Raw genomic sequence first — 22,937 nt, forward strand, 5'->3', positions numbered from 1 at the left:
GAGGATTTAAAAGATTCTGTAAAACCAAAGGTATCTGAATGTTAACCTAGAGTTTTGTTCTGGGTGTAGAAAATATTTTGAATCACCCTCTCTCTTCATTTACACCCCGACGCTTGGATTTTACGAGACCGGGTTATCGTAGTACTTACATGTGCATTATATAAAATAAAAGTTGTTACGTCATGTCTTAATTATAATAAAATGTATTTTCTCGCCGATAAAGCGATTGTTTAACTTACGTAAAACGAATAATTAGTCAATTGATTTCATGTATAGGGAAAGTTGCGAGGAATTTTTTTTTCCTGTAGTAAATATGTAATTGATTTCGAAACTCCTTTAACTGCCTTGTGGTACAATCCAATAAAAGAAATTTATATTCACCCCTGCTTCTTATGTTGTAATAACATTGCGTGGGATTAATGTTTTGTTGCTTATTGTCACTAACCACGTAGGCGGAAACTCTGATAAAGTGATACATTCCCCATGTATCTGCCACTTCGAAAATTGTTTTAGATTGTAGAAATAAGACATCAAAGGCATTTTTCACAAATAAATATTTAATTGAAACAAACAGTAATAAGTTAGAACAAAATAAATACAGTAGTACAATAAATACATAATTCACAATGTATATATATTACAATATTAGATACTAATAATAGTTTTCCAATGCACTATTTCGTACAAGCAGTCAGTAATAACTTAAGTCATGATAACACAATTTGATCTTTGTGTTAAGTCGTTGTCGATGTGCAGTCGAATGTTGCTCAGTCAGTTTCTGGGCAAACACTGGGCATGACTGGGTTTAATGTTCTTCATAAAGATTGAAGCACCGATGCCGTCATCTGTCCCTGTACATCTGCTAGTTTGTAGAACTCAATCCATTCACTTTATACCTTTTAGTTAAAGCTGAACTTGTTATTCACAGCATGCCATTTTCTAAACCATATGAGATGACAGCTCCAAGCACGACCAGGAGGAATATGGAGAAACCAAATACAAGACCAAGCCATACACTCTTTCTTGATGTCCTCTTTACTGTCTTCAGTGTAACAGTCTGTAAAAATAAATAAAATGTTAACAACATACCCCATTTATCTTTATTATGTTAACACCATAATCCATTTATCTTTAATTGTAAGATGTATGTAAACTACACACAGTCATGCAAATGACAGTGTGTTTGACATTGATTTGGTATTTAGATATTTAGGAAAGGCAGTATAAATCAATCTTTATATCATCTATAATACAGAATCAGCAATAAAAATCAGAAGGAGAAATAGAGTTACAACTTTTTTTAATTTTGCGGTGTGTTTGTGTACGTTACGAACTAGGAATATATATATATATGTTTTCCTTCCTTGTCCATATGAAAGTCAGTCGCAGAAACAAACAAATGCGTAATATCTTATCTCAAGACTAATTCCGCCTACTTTTTTTTTATATCTACAAGTGCATTACATGTATTTGTATCTAACTGACGATAGAAGCGACATAATAAAAGTGAAAGATCAGACAAGAAAACTGCTTCAATAATTTACAATCTTGAACTTTATACAATTGATCCTTTTCATATTTTTTTAAATAATTTTAAGCTAATCTGACTTACCGTAGATTTATAGACTGGTACATTTGCGTAGTGTCTGTGTGGGTCTATGACAGTGTAAGGAGGTAGGTTCCACTGGTTCTGTGAACAACTGGTACATGATGAGTTGTCAGACATCAGATGGAAAGGAGGACTTTGTTCTGAAGATACTGTGGAGTATGTGTCCGATGGCCTCAGAATACGGCTTTGCACACAGCTACCAGAAGTCGTAGAACAGTCGTCCATAAAAAGTGCCACCATACCACTTCTGTCCACCTTCATGTTGTTCTTTCTTGGAGTACTAATAACTGGGACGCGGTCGTATACCATCTTGTTCATTTTCTTTTGTGGAATCTTGTTAATTGTTGTATTGTACATCTTTCTATCTTTATATTATGAAACTGTAAATCAAAAATAAGATATTAATTATAATTTATATTAATTATAATAATTCTAAGACCAAAACGTCTATTTACAAAAACATTTTTTTTTAAAATAAACCATGTGTAAAAATGCATTAGAACTAATGGTCAAATTGATATGCACTAGCTTGATAATATATAAAATTAAAATTGAGGTTATTTTGAACAGAAATTCACAAATAAAAAATAAATAATCATCATGTCTTTATTAAAACCCTCCAAAGAAAACTTATCCCTCATAAAACTCTTACCTTTCTTTTAAACTTTCTTTAATATTCGGGAATTATTGAATGTTTTAATATTTGTTTGACGTTCTTTTATAAACGAAAGACAGTTGTGACTTAATTGGATTATCAGACTTTTGGACGACTTTTTTTTGAGATATGTCTGTCTGCTCTAATAATACTTTGTTGTAAGGGGTGATAAGTGAGAAGTATACTTAAGATGTTTTGATAACATTTGATATCTATAATTGAGTTCTTTTGTTGATACCTTTACTAATTATGTTGTAAACCTGTACTGATAATGATTAGATTAAAATTGGATTGGTTTTGTTTCTTAATAAGATTTGAATGTTTGTTTACTTTACAATTAAAACTAGAGTAGAGTTTCATTTCCTTATAGAACTCCACTAGAATGGCACGTTACAGATAGAGTATATAATCTTCAATTACTTTTTACAAGGATTTGTATAGTCTTACTATACAAATCCTTGCTTTTTATAAAATAATTTAATGAATGATTTAAATGCACTCTTTTTTTTTAATGAAAACAAAGCTTTATTTATGAACTAATTTTACTTTTTTATCAAATGTCTTCCCGTAATTTTTATTTAAATCAAACTTGAATTCCCAACGATTGATAAACGATTGGTGTATTAATTTGGTACTACTGTCTGGTATCTTTGGTGAGTGTTTTTCTTTCTTTCTTATTGATTTTTTCTTTCTTTCTTTCTTTCTTATTGATTTTTTTCTTAATTTTTAATGCAAAGAGGTCTCCTCGATTTCATCATATTTATTTACTATTCTATTTTGATATCTTTTTATTTGCACATTTTGATATTACAAATAAATCATTACAGAATACAGGGTACAATTAAATAACGCTTAGGACTTGTTTATTGACTAAACGAAAGACTATATTCTTATTCATTATTTTATTAATCCCTTCATGTAATAATTTTATGTTTCTTGTGGTATGGGTGAATGCGTAACAAGTTCGAATATATTGACTATGTTTTAGATAACCCTATTTCCCGGAAACACCAAAACTAATTTTAGAATGTATTCCGGAATATCTCAATGTGCTTTTGGAGAATTTTCTACAATTTTCTAAACTATATTTAAACTTGCCTGAGTCATTTCTGTTCTAAAAGAGAAGCATATAAGTAAACCATATCGATATATGTTCCGTGAACTTACTTGTATCCGATTTATTCAACAGTAGTTCGAAATTTTAGAGATTCACTTCGACTGAAGCAACTTAGCCAACTATTACTTGTATATTGATTTGCTCACATTTTGTGTCTGTTTATTGCTGTACCTTACGTAAAAATTGTTGACGAATAACTTATTGAAATGGCCAGTGGAGATGGTAAGGACCAGAGGAATCCAAAAGATATGAAAGCATTGTTGAAATTCTGTTTGGAAGCAACAAAGGATGAGGATGCAAAATCAGAAGAATTTGCTCCTATGGATGAAGAGGTACATGTACTTGTTTATATAAATACTCTAATATGGAGACAGGTATAACATTTGAAAAAGGATGCTATAGGCTATAAAAATAATAATAAAATTACCTTAATCAAAGTAACCGTAAAATGACACCATGATTATTTTGAATCTTTATTTTCAAAGTCCATCAATTAATGATTGAGGATCTCCCAGATTGAACAATATATCAGGAGTTTCTCTAAGGATGGACAGAATCTGTATGTTATTTTATGTAAAGAATCTGTAATCTGTAGGGATTTTGAAGGCAAGATATTATATTTGGTCATGGCAGCCCTGGTTTCAGCAGTGAGTCAAAGAAATTTTATTCCTATATGTTTGTTTGTATTTCAGTCTCCACATCTAAATAGAGAAGTGAGATGATGTCAAGTTAAGGTTACATGTATACATGTATTTAAACTTTTACAATAAAATGGTGATATTTGGGATCGGTTAATTATGTTGATAAATTACCTGATACAGCATCTTTGGACTCTCCAGTTTTGAATATGATGAGTCCAGACAGATTTTCAATAGGCCAGAACTCATGAACTCTGCATAGTTAGAACCCTGCAATAGATAATCCATATAACTAAATTGGTAAAAAAAATTCCCACCATATATATGATATCATGATTTATATACATGTACGAAAAATGGGTGGCTTAAAAATCAATGGAAAAGGTGGGGTGTACATGTAGATACATTTTTGTGTACATGCATGATGCATGTACCTACATGTACACAAAATTGATGAAATGTGGAAAACACCTAAAGCAAAAACATTAAAAAGTCTCAGTCAAAAAATATTTAGCAAAACTAGCAAACCTGCAGGGTACTAGAAAATATTCATAATTCTTTATTCAGTACAAATCAACACTTAATTATATAATAACCAGGTGCAGTTTAGGTGAGGTTGAAGATGAAGTTTATTGATATTTAAATGAAACATTGGCAATCCATCATTAATATTTGGATTTTAAAATACAACAACAAAAAATTATTAAAAAAATCTGGCCTTTTAAAAACAAAACAGAAATTTAAATCTCTATTTTACCCTAGAACATTTATTATTTGGATACTTTAAAAAATTTGGGAGACCAGCAAGGAGCATACATCAATGTACATGTAAGAAGAATTATATATTCCCATTATTTTGTGGTTCTGTCCTTTGGTCATCACTTCTGTTTTATGATATCATGTAGTAGCTTGATATATCAATGATGTTTTAACTTGAACATGTTGTAATGATTTGTTTCCTCTCAAGTTTTGTGATTGATATACTTTATGATATATTTTATTTGTATTCTGAAAGGAATTTTCCTGTTAAGCACTGGTTCTTTTTTGCATATGTATAAAGGAATGAATAGTTAATTCCTAACAGTTATTTGTTCATGTGACTGATATGCATTAGGAACATGTACAAATGTATGTACAAAATTCAAATATATATAATAATAAATAACCTAGGGACAGACAATTTTACTTTAAAGTGGAAAACAATATCCTGATCCCTATTTGATGGAAAAAAAATTCTGTTCAAGTAGATGACCAAAAAAAATATTCTAATTCCAGATTTTCCCCATACCTCATAGTGTTAAATTTTTGAAAAACTAAATAGAATTGTCATGATTGTGCACAAATTTTTTTCTGACTCTGCCATAAAACCATTGGCATACCCCCTCCCCCGAAGTGAAATGGTTGCTTCCTAAAATTTTAACAAATTCTATTTTTAAAAAAGTGCTACAAGTACGTGACCACTGCTATTACAAGATAAATATTTGAGACAAAAAGTAATTAAGTAAGGTTTATAATTGCAGGGCTGAAAGTATAAATTTTGTTTTATATTTTATAATTGAAATTAAAGATTTCCAAATACATATATGCTAATTTAACTAATAGAGTTATAATATTGACAGAGAAAGAAATGGTTAGAGCAGGCATTGGTTGGCATGTCTGTAAGTCCAGTACAAAGAATGAGGACATGTATTGAATGTTTGAAAAACAACCAAAGCAGTGATGAAGAAAGAAGTCAAGCTATGGAGGAACTGATTGAATGGGGTGAAAATATGGATTATGCCACAGGTAAACCTTATAGAAAGTCTAAGCACTAAAACACCTTTTCTTCTGATTGGATGAACTTTGACTTAATTGCCTGCTATCATGCATGCATCTATAATACTAAAATTACGAGGTCCAATTTGTCAGCCATCATCACGTAAAAACGACGAATCAAAGAATTCATCTTTATATATAACTAATATAGTACAAAGGTGTAGATTAAAAATTACACCACTCCAGGCCCTTTTGTTTTCCACGTAATTAATATTGCCAATAATTAAGAAGTTCCGGGTCAAGTCCGATACCGATACCAATAGTATATTCACGTGTTACCTATTACCTTATCTGTACGTTCCGCATCTAACAGGTGCACCACCAAACGGTGTATTTAGGATTATGCTATATACATGTACACGGATCATAATCACAGGGTTGACACTACTAAATTCAATCATTGTCAAATTGTTACCTATTGTAGTATTTTAATCAGTAAGACTTTCTAAGATAACAATACGAATACTAAAAATCTGGACTTAAAATAAGGTGTATATAGGAACCGTTTTCAATTTGTTAGCGGGCATGTCAGTTAACTGCTAGTAGTCTGTTGTTATTTATGTATTATTGTCATTTTATTTATTTTCTTTTGTTACATCTTTTGACATCAGACTCGGACTTCTCTTGAACTGAATTTTAATGTGCGTATTGTTATTCTTTTACTTTTCTACATTGGCTAGAGGTATAGGGGGAGGGTTGAGATCTCATAAACATGTTTAACCCCGCCGCAATTTTGCGCCTGTCCCAAGTCAGGAGCCTCTGGCCTTTGTTAGTCTTGTATGATTTTAAATTTTAGTTTCTTGTGTATAATTCGGAGTTTAGTATGACGTCCATTATCACTGTACTATTATGCATATTTTAGGGGCCAGCTGAAGGACACCTACGGGTGCGGGAATTCTCGCTACATTGAAGACCCATTGGTTGCCTTCGGCTGTTGTTTGCTCTATGGTCAGGTGGTTGTCGCTTTGACATATTCACCATTTCCTTTCTCAATTTTATGACATAAAACAGTGAATCAAATAATTCAACTTTATTTATAACTAACATAGGACAATGCTGTTGATTAAAAATTACTCCATTCCAGGACCTTTTGTTATCCAAATAATTAATATTACCAATAATTGATAAGTTCCAGTTCGACGGGTTCAAACAGCAAGATTTGAAAGCAGAGAAAACTGTGTATCTTATTATCAGCATGACTTTATCAGATAAAAAATAATACTAAAATAAGGCTTGCGCATAGTTATATACTTTAATTCAGTCACGGACCCGCGATATCATGGGTGTGCTCTAGTGCAGTTTATTATTTGCATATGCTCAGGGTTTGTTTTTAAAAATACCCTTTAGATGTACATGTATCGCGTATAAATTAAAATTCATTTAGGTTACTTTGGGACAAAATGATGAAAAATGAAATTGAGAATGGAAAGCTCTTAAAGTGCATTATAATGGTCCCTCATATTCAAATTTTTAAACTGAACTGTTACTTTAACCAATCATGGTTATTTCCTTCTGTGACTTCAAATAAATTTATAAAAATTAACCATACTCCCAATTGTCTAGCAATATATAGTTTCCTTCTTAAAGTTCATAGCAATCATAGTCCAGTTAAGGTGGCTCGGGCCTATTCGAAGTTTCTATCAGAAGTGCCGTATTTTTTGTTATTTTATTCTTTACAGAAAGTGAATCAAATTGGTCGAAAAAAAAATTGGGGGTCACGGACCATTTAAGCTCAAAATTTTACTTTTAAAGAAGTATATGTAAAAGGGACCAATTTTCAATGAAATGATAGGGAAAGTAGAGGTGTTGACATATTTATATCGAAATATCAAAAAAACGTTCTATGACACTTGGTCCAAAACTGGAATATAAAAAGCTGAAATATAGCTTAAAAAAATGAGCAAATAAAAACATAGGTCACCGATAAGGAAAAAAATATATATTGCCTTAAAACCTAAATTTTGGCGGGAAAATGGTGAAAATGGGTGAAATGTCATTTTGACCATTTAACAAATACGCGCGAATAATAACGAAAATATTCTATTAATCACATAACTGCAATGATTTAACATTTCTAATCAAACAAAATATTTTAAAAAAAATATATCGAATTTACGACAAATACTTTTGTAATTCTTGTGTGAAATTATGCGCAGTCGAAAAAAGTCCAGAGCCACCTTAAACTAAGTTTGAACCTTAAACTAATTGCAACAGAAAATGTGATAGTTATAATCTATAACATTTAGCCCCAAATATACACAGAAACAAGAATGTGTCCAAAGTACACGGATGCCCCACTCGCGTTATCATTTTCCATGTTCAGTGGACCATGAAATTGGGTAAAAAATCTAATTTGGCCTTAAAAGTAAAAAGATCAACCAAAAGGGAACATGTGTACTAAGTTTCAAATTGATTGGACTTTAACTTCATCGAAAACTACCTTGACCAAAAACTTGAACCTGAAACTCACACTTTTAATTACTATGTTCAGTGGACCATGAATATGGGGTCAAAAGTCTAATTTTGTTTTAAAATAAGAAAGATCATATCATAAGGAACATGTGTACTAAGTTTCCAGTTGATTGGACTTCAGCTTCATCAAAAACTACCTTGACCAAAAACTTTAACCTGAAGTGGGACGGACAGACGGACGGACGAACAGACGGAAGGACGCAACGGACTGAAGGACGAACAGATCGAAGGACGCACAGACCAGAAAACATAATGCCCCTCTACTATCGTAGGTGGGGTTTAAAAAGTCCCATAAAATCTAACTTGAGGAAAACTCAAAATTAGCATTACCAATTTCCTATGGAAATTAACATTGAAAAAGGAGATAACTCTGCAAAAATGAGTCTTTTTTTGTCAGTTTTTGGTTGATGTTCTTAAAATTCATGTAAAGTATGATAGTTTGATGGGGTTATGAGCTTGAATTTGACTACATTATATAATCTTCTGCTCATGAAATATACAAAACCAAAGTGTTTTGGCATTTTTTTTTTGCACATTTTTCATTAGGGAAATTGAAAATTTATGGCTTTGTGACCATTTTGAAAAAAATAATGTGAATATTTGGTATTGTTTATATCTATAAATTATATTTGTTCAGCAACTACCTTGTTTCAAGATACTTTAAACTACCAAAAGAAGAATAGATGCTTAATTATTTTTATTAAATTTGAGATTCTTTACCTTGACATGTTGAAAAATTCAATAAATGTTCAACTAATGGAATTATGAAATCTAGGTTGTAGCTTGATAAAAGATATGAAAACACTTTTAGAGTTGTTTGTTATTCTCTTAAGATGGCTAAGATATCAAGAATCAATACATTCTGTTGAAATAGAAGTGGTTAAGTTATAATTTTGTATCAATTTTTATTAATATTTCTGCCTTTTTTGCAGAGTTATCTCCCATTTCAATGCAGATCTCCATTGGCATTTTCAAATCGTTTTAATAGTTTTTCTCAAGTTAGATTTTGTTGGAATTTTTTATGTGTATATTTGGGGTATTACTGCTAAAGATTAACACTTAAAAATCTTATGTTGCGATTACTTCATGGTTAGGGTTAAATTAATGCTAGATTGACTGGACTATCAATTATCTTTGAAGCCAAATACCAAGCAAAAAGATCAAGTTTCGTCAAAATGTATGACAAAATTGCTTCTAAATGACATTATAAGAAAAGGGCGAGATTTGTTTTTTTTTTATCTATCAAAGTCAACCTTTTAAATTATATTTTATATTTCCATAAATATGGTAAATAAATAAGTGTAGTACACTTGTTCAGTAAATCATTTAAACCAGCAAATAAATGCATATAATTTGAAGAAAACTGTAGGGATTTTACAAATCATCATCAATTTAAAAATGGTTTCTTTGTGTAGGTCTGGACACATTTGTTCAGTTTATCCAAGCTTCTGTTTTCCACTGGGTTATGTTTACACAGGTTTTGAAATATATGTTTACATGAATTTTTATTACCTAATTTGACTAACTTTTTAAATGACAATTGTACAGTTTTTTTAATGCTAAAAACACATAAGTATACACAAAGTTAGTTCCATTCATCATTTCAAAAGAAATTCAAAACAACATATGTGTAACAACCTGTTTAGTGAGGACTTTTATGATATTTGTTTTCATTATTAGATAAATATCCTGAGCCAGAGATAATTATTATTTGATTAGTTTATGAATGTATATATCTGTTCAAAGAACTTTTGGGGATAAAGAGACATCAACTCTAATGATATCTCAATTTTCAAAACATACATATGAGAAATGGAATAATGCATTAAAATACATTTAATTTTGTTAATGGATATACACATTCAATATTTTTTAAGCTTAAAGATCACAGGTATTAAATATCTAAAATAGATTTATAATGACTTTGAAATTACTTAGACATTGATTTTGATAATTGATATCTTTTTTGAAACAAAGAAAACAGTCAGATAAGAACACCATTCAAAATGCTAATTTTTCTGCTTTCATTTTACAGCTCAATACATTATCCATTCTCTGTTTTCATGATTTTCAAATGATATTGAAACATTTTACAAATTTTTATGCAGATTTTCATAAGATTGGTGGGTTTGACCTTTTCCCAAGGTTATTATCAGACGAAGAAGAAGAAATAAGATGGCAGACATTGGAACTGGTTGCCTGTTTGGTACAGAACAATCCATATTGTCAGAAAGCAGTTTTACAGAATAAAATGTTACCAGTACTCCTTGAAATGTTAGATAAAGATGATAATTCTACAGTGAAAACTAAAGCATTATATGCTGTTTCATGTAAGTTAACAAATATAAATGAATTGCTTTGATAGATTTCAGAGAAAGAATGACATATAATATAAAAAAAAGATGTGGTATGATTGCCAATGAGACAACTATCCACAAAAGACCAAAATGACACAGACAATAACAACTATAGGTCACCGTACGGCCATCAATATTCCTACATATAGAAGAAAAACTGATATTTAATTGGATCACTAGTGTGCAAGTCAACTTATATAATTTTGAATCCCAGGTAATATCCCCTCAATGGAGAGGGGTATACTCTTTTACCTAATATCCCCTCAATGGAGAGGGGTATACTCTTTTACCTGTATGTTCTTCCAATAAGATTTCTGTCACATTTCCTCAGGAACTATAAATGAGAGCTTTATCTGAGCATGTTATGCTGTGTGTATTCAGAGTCATCAAGCCTCAACTTCCTGTTGGTTAAATACTTATAACTCATAAATAGTGGCCATGTATTAAAGTTTTCTCTTGAACTGCAAATAAGAAGGTCCTAATTTTTTTGAAATTTGTTGAAAGGCTTCATATGTATTAACATACTATACTGTGTGTTGTGTTTTCAGATTCTTTCCTAATCAAGTTCCTGTGTACAGAATACTTATGTCTCCTAAACAATGGCCATGTATTCAAATTTTTGAAGCAATTGACCTGGAAAGTAAAAATAAAGGCTTCTGAATTATCCAGCTTGATTTGAATATGCTTTCCATGGGATGCATTATCATATTTATCACTTATCAACTTTCTGTTAACAGACTTCTTATATTTTCCAAAAAGTTTTGGGCATGAATAAAAATATTGCTTCTTTTCTGAACTATAAAAAAGAGCTTTTTGGAATTTCTTATTAAAGATTCAAGCATGTGAACATGGAATTTTGTTTGGGGCATTTATAAACCCTTTGCTATTCAACTTTCTGTTACCAGATAAGTTAAAGCAGAGGTATAATTAAGTTCTACTTTTTGGTTTTTATCTGATTTTTTAAAACAAAACATGTATAAGAACAACATGGAGATAGCTGGAAAATTTAAAATTCAATGAATCAAACAAGATATTTGTTTATGTTTATTATTTTCATGTACATAAATAAGCCAGCTAGTTTTCTTGTTTGAATTGTTTTACATTTGTTATTTTGGGGCCTTTTATAGCTGACTGTGTGGTATGGGTAGTACCGGTACTCATTGTTAAAGGTCATACACTGACCTATAGTTGTTAATTTCTATGTCTTTTGGACTCTATCATTGGCAATCACAACACATTTTCTTTTTTTATATATAAACCATTAAACTGCAACAAAATTGCATGAAACAAAACATTGTTTTTGATGTACATAACATCATAGGTGAATTGTGTTAAAGTACAAATATTGAGAATGTTTCTGAAAATTGATAAAGTTCTGTTATTGGTTATCTAGCGCAGCATGGTATTTGATTAACAATTAGATATGTTAAGTCATTGCACGCTAATTGGTTAAGTTATTGTATATTCCTTTACAGGTTTAACAAGAGACTGTGAAGAAGCCCAGAAAGTATTCACAGATAATGATGGTTTCTCTGTGTTGATGAGAGCTATGCAACAAGATGTAGAAAAGTTAAAAATTAAAGCTGCTTTTATGTTATCAGCACTCTGTAACAACACACCTGAATATAAAGGTACATCTCAATACATATTTCATATTTAAAAAATACAATTATCACAATGTATCTTCTGCTGTAATCTTTTAATATGATCCAGAAATTATTATGCATTTATCAAATATTGATATTATCAAAGGAATACTGTTAATGAGATATATCTTGTTTATATCTTGTTTTCCTTGTGCTATTGATTTATAAACTTATGGTATAGGCTTTAGTACATATAGTTCATTAAATGTGCATGTAGGATAAGGATTGAATGAAGATTTCTGTGCAGATCTCCATCTTCAAGTTTGATAACATCTTCATGGCTTTAAATATTAAACATGTTTGGAATTAAGTAATAAGACTATGGATTGGCCCAAAGAATTTGACAAAAATGAGCATTAAAGTGCACTTACTCATCATTTCACTTTCATCCCTTACATCAGGAATAGAAATTGGAATTTAATTTTAAATGATGATAACTTCCCTGGAGATTCAGATAGTTGAAATTGAAATTGTAAATGATGATGGATAAACTTAATTATACATATGTGCCACCAATTCTAAAGAAGATTAACTACCAGATACCCTGATTATATATGTTGTACACAAGGTGCTTGTGTTGTCTACAAATGACTCATCAGTGATGATCAAATCAAAAAAGTTTTTAAAAAAAATCCAAAACAATGTACAAATTTAATAAGCATTGAGGACCCGAAATTCTGAAAGTTTTTTCCAAATATAAACAAGTTAATCTATTCCTGAGGAGAAAAATCCTAAGTATTTCAAAAAATTAAAAGTTTTATAAACAGCTAGTTTATAACTTTAACTAAGAATATTAGTGATGGTATATTACTGCTCATTATCAATTATTCATTACAATTTTGACAATAAAACATCACACCCTGTGTAAGTATAATCATTTTTTGTAAATTTATTTTCAGATATTTTATGTGATATAGGTATGATAGATCAGTTAGTAGGACATTTAAATGAAGAACATAGTAATTTTCATGAACATGTGATGTCGGCCATGTTAGCTATTGTAAGAGATCATCCAAGATCGGTCGAGGAATGTCAAAGATCAGAATTAGATTTACACAAGGTCTTACAACAGAGAATAAAGTTCTTGACAGGCAAAGAACAGTTTACAGTAGGTTTCTCTTTGTTTTAGATTTTCTATGTTAAAATTCAGTGCTATTTCACATTATGTGAAAAATTAAACAGGATTTCTGGTGAAATACTCCCATAATCATGATAATTTGTTTCTTCTCTTTCTCTAGGGCAGATGTTTTGTATGTCCTAAAATTGGTGTCTGTTCTCTAACATTAGTTTGCCTCAACCAAATGTTATGAAACTTATACAAAATGCTAATAACCACAAAAGATCAAGTTCAATTTTGGTGTCATCACTTTTACTGTTTAGAGTTATGCCCCTTTATAAATGGAAAAATTGCTGAATTTTACGTTTCAGTTCTCAAACTTAAGTTGGACTCAACCATATGGTATGAAACTAGCACAAAATGCTTATTACAGCAAAACACAGATGAAGTTTGAATTTTGATGGTGTCTTTTTTACCATTCTAGAGTTCTGCTCTTAACAAACAGAAAATTGCTGAATTTTTTGTTTTCTTTTTCTAAATTAAGTTTGCTGTAACAAAATGTTATGACTTTTATAAGAAATGCTTATACCACAATACACAGATCAAGTTTGATTTTTGGTGGCGTCACTTTCACTGTTCTAGAGTTATGTCCCTTTACAATCTCATCAGTTTCAGTGAAAATATAATTCTTGTTCTTTCAAGTTAGAATAATATGTACCCTGATATATATATTGCAATTTGAGTTTTAAAATACAAACTATTTTTCAGGAGGAGAAATCTTTTGCAGAAGAAATACTACAGCTGATATCAAGTGAAGATAATTTAGGAGAAGCTAACAGATGATTTTATAATCTGATTTGGTGCAAAAAGGTTCTTGGTCGAATCAAAAGTTGAGAAGATGCATTGAGAATTTTTTCTTCTGAAGATAGACCTGAAGATACAAAATATAACTATGTACTGCTTCCAATATATATTGCTGCATCTATGTCAAAATGAATGTTGTTTATCAGGAACTTAAATCATGGCATTAATTTACATGTGTGCTGTTTATGACCAACTTAAAACAAACTTTAATTTATTTTGATGTACAATTTTCACAAATATTTTATTGTAGCAGTCATTAATGTCATTTAATAAAGCCTACTGAATGAATATTTAACTTTCTATGTTTAAGCTATGATAGAAGAAAGACAGCAATAGCTTTGATTGCAGGAGACGTCGGCTCTATAGAAAGAGCCTGTGTATTCATCTATTTTCTTGTGTATCAATTTTTATGGTTTGAGAAAATATTGTGCTTTCTTGATTGTGTGGTATTTACAGATTCTGCATACAGGGCTGTAGTACAGAACCATTTTTGTTGAACACTTACTTGTGGATTACCACTACATAATGATATACACAAAAATGACTACTCTATGAATAAATGGTAAATCCACAAGAAATACCATAACTGTTTTCTGGATGCCAAATTGTTTTATCTCTGAAATTCTTTCCAGTGATAGGAAAAAGGTTGTTTGTGTGGCCTTGCTGAAAGAGATATGAGACTTGAAGGTGCTGTTTCCAAGGGAATGTCAACAATATGTTATTTTGTGATCAGGTCAGTTTATGGGAAACCACTAGTGGTAGGTCAAAGATATTTGGTAAGAAGTTGTATAAGCACTGGCACATTTGGTTTGCATAGATATTATTTGGGCTCACTCCCTCAGTCATAGGCTATTGATTTTGAACTTTTGCTTTGTTTACATGTATAAGTTTGTGATACAGATGCATTAGCATTTGCAAATATCTCATTCATAGAGATTATTTGTCTCTGCCCCCTCAGTCATTTGACAATGTTTTGCATGGTTTACATGTTAAATTTGATGGGTTAGATCAGTTTAAGCTGAATGACTTATATCAGACATATATGTGTATATATGTCTGTCACTCTCTGCTAATATTAAGTCAATGATACTTTGTATGCAGTTGTGTTATAAAACTCAGTTTAAAAGAAGCCCCAGGTGTGTCAGAATAGGTAGCAAAAGAAACTAAGCAAAATGACAATGATACATAAATTAACAAAGGACTACTTGCAGTTTTTGATGACATGCCAGCTCCAGACCTCATTCAAACTGATAAAAAAATTATGTCTTCATCATATGAAAATCAAGCACAATCCCTCTCGTTATGGGTTTAGAATCATACAATCATAAAATATAAGAAGAACATAACCCGTGTCATGCCAACAACTGATTTCAGAATAAATGGGTTTACTAGTATTTCCAATGCATTGACCATATGAGTGAATTAATATTAATACCAAAATATGCAATCCTAAATGACCTGACAACAGTATCGTAACTATATCCCTTCCAAATAAGTCTTTAAAGAATTTGGTAAGCTTTTGAGTTGAATGCTGACATTTTTGTGCTTTGTAAAGATTATTATTGTTGTGTTTAGGTTAGTTTAGAGAAAAACACCCATAGTATGTCAAATGATATTTGTTCTGTAGCTTTACAAGCATTAGCATTTTCCATTTCCATGGAGGTTATTTTGTCATTCAACTGCAATAAGATTGCACACCTTGTCTATTTGTCATGCTAAGCAGACCCATACTTGTTTAATTTATGTAACAATAAGCAGGTGGCTGGTCTATCCATTAGGCACCCACAGGTAACAAACTCATCTCTACCAAGCATCTGACTAAGTAAGAAGTCACTATGTCATTGATAACTTATGTCCAGTAATACTTGATAGAAATGTTTGACCCAAATTTTAAGTTACCAAGCTGCAGACTAAATATGAAGTCATTATATCACTGATAACTTACCTCTAGTAATACTCGATAGAAATTTTTCAAGTTGATTCCTCATATTGATAAATTCAAAGTATCTGCAATAAGAAGTAGATGCATGACAAAAGAGCTCACTTGTTACATCTCCAGATAAACTATCAGACAGTCGAGGTGATTGCAATGTAGCTCGTAAGTCATTGAGTAAATAGCAAAAAAAGTGGTAAATTCATCATTTAAAAGAAAAGAATTCAACACTGGGATTCAATCTTCAATTTCCCTCATACTTCAACTTATTTGTATATGCAATACTTTTGTAGATAACAGCTTCTTCTTATCTTTTATCCATACTACTAAAAGAAGAGAGTTCAAGAGACTGATTTCATTGAGTTACAACTCCTCTGAAACCATACAAAGTCAGAAATATTTATGATATGACAAATAAATGTAGTGTTTTGCACTTCCTAAATTTGTCTTTGAAACAATCTTTTTTCCACAGAAAAAGCCAGTTTGTGAGAAAATATCAAAATTTCAAGACCATTATCGACCTGTCTTAAATGCTTTTGCACATACTTAATTTAACTAGTCAAGTCGACGGTTCAAAAAGAATGATTTTGAAAACAGAGAAACCTGTGCATCTTATAATCAGCAGGACTTTATCAGATGACAATTACGGATACTAAAAAAACGGCTTATAGATACATAATATGACACTTTTATTCAGGCATGGACCAGCGATTCGCAAGTGTGTTCTAGTAATTTCTAAATAAGTGGAGTATTAAAATTTGTTAAAAGGTTGATTCAATTACAAATAAATCAACTATTATTCACACTGTTTTAATCCTGTCAATAAAACAAAAACATATTTCATATTTCAATTTTATTTGGAATGTTTAAAATAGTTCATGAATCTCTATAAAGGTTTGCAGCACAATATTTGTAATTAGTACACAAGTGCACAAATAAAACATTCTTTCAAACTGCACTGCTAAAACTTAAAACATGTGATTGACATAATGCTGTCATATTATAGACATAGGTATATATTATTTGTCACCTGTGTATAAAAGGTTCTGACCTTAATATATATGTGTGATACATGTACAATTAATCAGAACTGTCGTACATATGATTCACATGTAAGCAACATTTATTATATGAAGTTTTACAAACTTCTGTAGTGTATCTAACACAAATATATCATTTAAATTCAAACCATATCTTTTTCTTTGAGAAAAAAAAAGTTGAACTGTGAGGTGTTGCTCATGAATTTTACCCAAACTAAGTATTAAGTTAATTTGATGATTGACAGATGTGAAAAAATACCTCATGGAAGAGAAAGCTCACAAAAAGCTTGATATGAAATTTCATAAAAAAATTATGACTTGCAGTTTCTGAGAAATGTGCATTGATTAAATCATTATGCATTGAAAATTTCATACATGGCCATTAATATGTGTAGGAATATACTAAGTGATTCGTATAAACAGAAAGTTGAGTTGTGATGAAGGTAAAAATGCATCACAAGATATAACATGCTCATATAAACATTGATACTGAATTTCAGAAATCTTTAAACTGCAGTTCCTGAGAAAAATGCAAATAAAATGATGACATGGCCACAATGTGTAATAATATATAAGTATTTGGTCAACTAGAAATTGATAAGCAATGAAGGTTAAAATGCACGTCACAGTATAGCATGCTTACATGAAAATTGAAACCATTGCAACAAAAATTCATTCGACAGACATAAAGCAGTTTATCAGCAATTAAATTTTTTACCTTTGATCTTTTTGTCTACAATTTTTGAATTATAGACAGGAATTGATACTTGAAAATATTAGGCAATGACATTGTGTGTTCATGTCCACCCACGTTAATTTAGTAATGAAATGCCTGTGAGTTCATTCATACAACTGAACAACTGGCTGTTGTTTTGTACACATAAAATGGTTATACTAATTTTATATTCTCAACCCCACAACATTTCATTAAGACAAATTACTGATAAAAAGAATAGTGGCATTTTTATTTATTTTATTGGCTTCATCAGCTCGAATAACAGCACACCCTAGTGGGCTGGCTACATAATTTTGCTTGTAAAGTAAGTATCAAAATAAAAAATGTCATTAATCTATATATATTCTCATCCTTTTGGAAAGCGGAGATAAAAAAACACAAATTTTACAGCACATTTGCTTGATTTTACCTATAAGTAGATATTTACTTTTAGAACTAACAGTTAGTATAAAAAACAAATATACAATGCCCCTCCATGTTTCCATGATTATAAAATGATATCAATTGAACATAATAATAATAACTACAGTCATCATAATTATACTATCTACAATTATATCCCGCCATTCATTTAATCATACCACAATCATCCTTAAATTAAATTCATCATTCACCACACATTATGATAATGATGATTCCTATAAACAGTATGCCCCACAATAATATACATAAAATACCCACTATCAAAACAATGTACAGGATTTGTTTCCATTTTTACTGGCAATCAGATGAGATGAAAAAAAGGCTTTAAAAACATCAATAAAAAAATATTGAAATTAATTTAACATTTTTTAGTACTTTAAAATGCAATATTTTTGTAACACAATCATGCCAAAGTATTTAACATTTATTTCAAGTAATAAATCAGCATTTTTTTATTTTCTAAAAAATTGTACACAATAAAAAAATCAACACAGTACAAAAGGGGAAATTCAGGACTTCCTGGAGGTTCAGCAGTTCCGGATAAAAAAAAAAGTGCTACAAGTCTGCACTTCATTTTTTTTTACATCATGGTCTACCACCAAAAATGGAAACACCTCTCACAACTATAATGCTTAAAAAAATGAGTTATATTGCAATTCCAACCTGAATTACTCTGATCAAAGCCCACTTTACATGAAAAAATGATGAATGTTGACCAGTAAGTTGTTCTGATAAAAATAATTCATTTGAAACAATACATAATAAATAAATAACAAATGCTCTGGATACTTAAATCTGACATCATAAATATTACAATCTCTTATCATTATAACAGGTAGCTTTCTGTATAAAGTAAAAAAACAACAAAAAAAAACTCTTGTATACAACAGCCATGGTAAATAACAACTTGGAAGACATGTTTTTTGTATACTTTGTACACTATAAAAAAAGATATGTATAGAAAACATTGCATATACAATAAAATATAACAATTTTATTCAAGGAATATAAGCTTTTATTTTTTAAATTCAAAGCACAAGAAAGGTCAAACTCAATATCTCTATAGTTAAACACTATAACAGATAGTTTAGTGTACTTAAATGTAATTAAATCAATCCTTCTTTATTTATCCAAATTTATTTTTATAACAGTTTATATTTTTTAAAGGCAGCAATTCAAAAATTATAGCCGGAAATAAAAATTAACTATTACTGTATTCATATGCCATAAGAGAGATGATTATAAAGAGGAGTATTATTAAAACTATCATTAAGATGTCAGGTGTAACTATCCAGAGCAGTAACCGTCAAACGGTCATCAATTTTCCTTCATCAGACGAGGGTCTTTGTCGTCTGAATTTTTTCTGTAAAGCTTCAATCTGAAAATATAAATACAAAATTGTAATGGCTGAATATTTCCTTTGTCATAATTTGATCATCAGTTTTACTTGAAGTTTTATTTTTCAATTTCTATGGTTGTATTCATTAGCAAGACATCATCCTTACCAAATTTACAATCAACATGACATAGAACATTACAGGCTTGTCAACAATTAACTCCCCTGAAACTGTATCAACTCCTCTTAATTTGTGATTAATCTGCTTTTTGTTCCCAAATCTTCATAACATTATCTTTAATAGTAAGGGTATCTTTGATTTGTATGAAAATGCTATTTTTAACATGTAATTGTGTAATAATATATTGCCATTAAAAATAAGGGAAGATAAGATGTCTCATAATTTAAAAATGCCTTCTTAAAATTCTAACCAAATCTGAAATATCAATTTTCACACAGTAAGTATTACAGAGACTGCTGGTACAGGGCGTTTCTTTGGAAACAATTACAATGTGTGTCTGAGTGATGATTTTGTACTGAACCTTTAATATAAGTTTGATAATATTATACTGAACTTTCATCAATTTCCATATTTCTTACCTTATCACCAAAATATGATGCAATGGTAAACAAGACAAGTATCACTAAAGCAATATGAGTAAAAAACTTTAACCAGTCTCTTAATCTTTTCCTACAAAATAAAGAAAAAACATATGTTAAAATGCTAATTAACTTCATATAAGAGCTATTTTATTGTGTTACTTTTTCTCAAACACATGAGTTCTTGTGGATAAATCCTCATACTATCCTATCTTTTTAAAGCCCAAAATAAAGTGAGATACAAACAGGAATCCTTTTTCGTTCAAGTGCTAGTTTATCAAAAGGAAATATTCCCTGCATGCAGGAAAGCAGCATCAATTTATTTGGTGTTCTGTTTGACATACATGAAATGTGAATGCAGGTCACCAACCGTTAATGTTTTTTGAGTAAATTGAGAGCTTAAAATATGATGTTTTGTTCTAATTCTGACAAATTATAAAGCTGAAACTTACATACTAGTAAGTACAGGATTGAAAATATAGGGCTACATTACCCATATTAAGATATTTAATGCAGACCACATGTTGATGAACACAACATGCCAGACTCGACAGGTGTGTAATATACTGGTAAGATCAAATCTAGAGAAAACAGTCATGGAAGTGCCATATTGTTATGGATTCCATATAGTCAATCAATTCTACAGGTTTTATTCATTTGTTATATGCAAAGGCCAAAATCAATAATTAAAGAACCATGATAATTGAAATCTGTGAACAGATGCATGTATTACCATTGTCTTAAATCATCCACATGTAAAAATCTGTTTCTGTATTCTCTAGGTAACTCAAACTGAGACTGTATAGGCAATACTGACTCATAATAATCTTGTAATATGGCTTTGACCTGAAGACAGAAACAAAGAAATATCAATATAAACAAGAGAATTTGTAAGCTACTGCTTACTAATGATACCCCCATCCACTAATAATATAAGCTAAACAGGAAGCTGTTGAGAGATGAATCTGAAAACGCATCACATGGTATAGCTGACTCGTATATATAGATTTATCTTTTTATGTCTTCAAGGTGTTACTGACAGACAGACACATTTTATGTTTGATAAACCTTGTAGCTGGCAATATTAATTTTGTTGTCTTCACAATTTTCTTTGCTGTCTGGTATTTCAACCTCTTGATTCAATATCACCTTAAAATGCTATCTTATGATAAATATAAAATAAGAGTGGCTGAGCAGATTGGGAGGGGGGATACAACAAACAACTAAAAAAATAATGTTCTAAGATTTTTTGATTTTTTTTTTAAAGTATGTTCAATATATTATTATATCACCTAAAAGTTTTTCTAAAATCATTTGTATCTTTCATGTTGTGTTGCAACCTCTTGTAATACATACTGTTTGTTTCCCTCTATATATATTCAAGTAAAGTAAATATACATACTGTTTGTGCATCTGGTTTATTGTGTTCTATGTTGTCATTTAAACATATAAACTTCCTGAAATTACAAAAATAATTCATAGCTGTTTGTTTGATAAATGAAAAAATTTCAAGTTCCTAATGTAAATCATAAACCTTCAAGAATTAATTGTCAACTTATTCACAAAGCATTTAATTGATAGCACTGTATAATTTTTGAAAATGATAAAAAAAAAAAGATGAGCTTTCTGGGAATGTTGAAAAGTACCAAAACTACTAAACTACCTGGGCATTTGTACACAAATTTAATGTTCACTCTTATAAAGATCTGATCAAGCTCTGTTCTATTTTTTGCTCTGGTTACTATTATATCAGCCAATGAAATTGGGGCCTTTAAATGCTGATACAATGTACATGATAAGTATTTTAATCAGATTGGTCCTCTTTCAAATCATACAAAAAATTCAAAACAATATCCTTAATTATGGGCACAAAGTAAAATTAGAATGATAAGATTTGCTTTTGTTCAATCATCAATCAGTTGCAAAGAAGTCTCAATAAATCAAAGTCATAATTTAAAGGCTATTCATATTTCAGACCAAAAATCTATTTTTTTTAATTTTTTCATATTACTAGTAAGTACCAATATGTAATGACCATCAATTAAGGTATGATTTTTATATTGTCAATACTATTATTGCCTGTTATAAAAAAAAACTTATACATCTTTTCTTAGTCTGGAATCTTGATGCTATCTCAATAAATCTACAGAATATATTTATTTCAGAATTGAAATCATTGACAATTTATAAAGATTCATTAAGATTTAATTCTTACAATCTGGTCTAGTCACTTATGCAAAGTTTGATAGCTGGGTAACTTTTATTTGTCAACTTTTGAATTCTTTTTGGATAAATGTGTTATTCATGATTAAACACATACAAAGGTTTTATTTTCAAGATAAGGTGTAAAGATTGACACCATTTGTAATATAAAAGAACATACTTAGGATTTTTACGTAGATCATCAAGTTGTCCAACAACAGTAGATATGTTACTCTTTATCATTTTAAATGCTATCTCATGATCCTCCAAAGTTACAAATCTGTAATATAAAATTTAGTTCTCATTAATCTATATGAACATCCTTCTAAAATGTAAATGTAACTGAATCACTTATCAAATTTATCCAAGCTACTTATGATTATTTTTTCAATTGTCCAGAGTGAATACAAATATCTTAATAGTTATCACTTTGTACA

At 30.1% G+C, this 22,937-nt stretch overlaps 2 protein-coding genes across 3 annotated transcripts in view; one reads left to right on the forward strand and one right to left on the reverse strand.

Moving 5' to 3' along the window:
- The first annotated feature begins 3,250 nt into the window (after positions 1–3,250).
- Positions 3,251–14,518, forward strand: LOC139480906 (hsp70-binding protein 1-like). Its single transcript, XM_071263853.1, has 6 exons — positions 3,251–3,713; positions 5,639–5,804; positions 10,415–10,636; positions 12,139–12,294; positions 13,209–13,417; positions 14,135–14,518. The coding sequence occupies exons 1-6, from the start codon at positions 3,588–3,590 to the stop codon at positions 14,207–14,209; spliced, it is 954 nt and encodes a 317-aa protein (XP_071119954.1). The 5' UTR covers positions 3,251–3,587; the 3' UTR covers positions 14,210–14,518.
- Positions 14,519–17,001: 2,483 nt separating this feature from the next.
- The window catches only part of LOC139480905 (N-acetylglucosamine-1-phosphotransferase subunits alpha/beta-like), a 32,865-nt gene continuing 26,929 nt past the window's right edge, over positions 17,002–22,937 (reverse strand). Inside the window, exons 23-28 of one of the 2 annotated variants that reach the window (XR_011654536.1) lie at positions 22,682–22,780; positions 21,701–21,755; positions 21,032–21,144; positions 20,299–20,389; positions 18,303–19,740; positions 17,002–18,097 (exon numbers count right to left, since the gene is read on the reverse strand). Coding sequence is in view for 1 of the 2 variants with exons in the window: in XM_071263851.1 (XP_071119952.1) it covers positions 19,669–19,740; positions 20,299–20,389; positions 21,032–21,144; positions 21,701–21,755; positions 22,682–22,780 (430 nt within the window). In the remaining variant the exon portion in view is untranslated. Of the gene's footprint in view, positions 19,741–20,298; positions 20,390–21,031; positions 21,145–21,700; positions 21,756–22,681; positions 22,781–22,937 lie in introns of both variants that reach the window. The other variant, XM_071263851.1, reaches the window with a different exon arrangement.

Source organism: Mytilus edulis, chromosome 7 (assembly GCF_963676685.1).
Source record: "Mytilus edulis chromosome 7, xbMytEdul2.2, whole genome shotgun sequence".
In the NCBI taxonomy this organism is placed as follows: domain Eukaryota; kingdom Metazoa; phylum Mollusca; class Bivalvia; order Mytilida; family Mytilidae; genus Mytilus; species Mytilus edulis.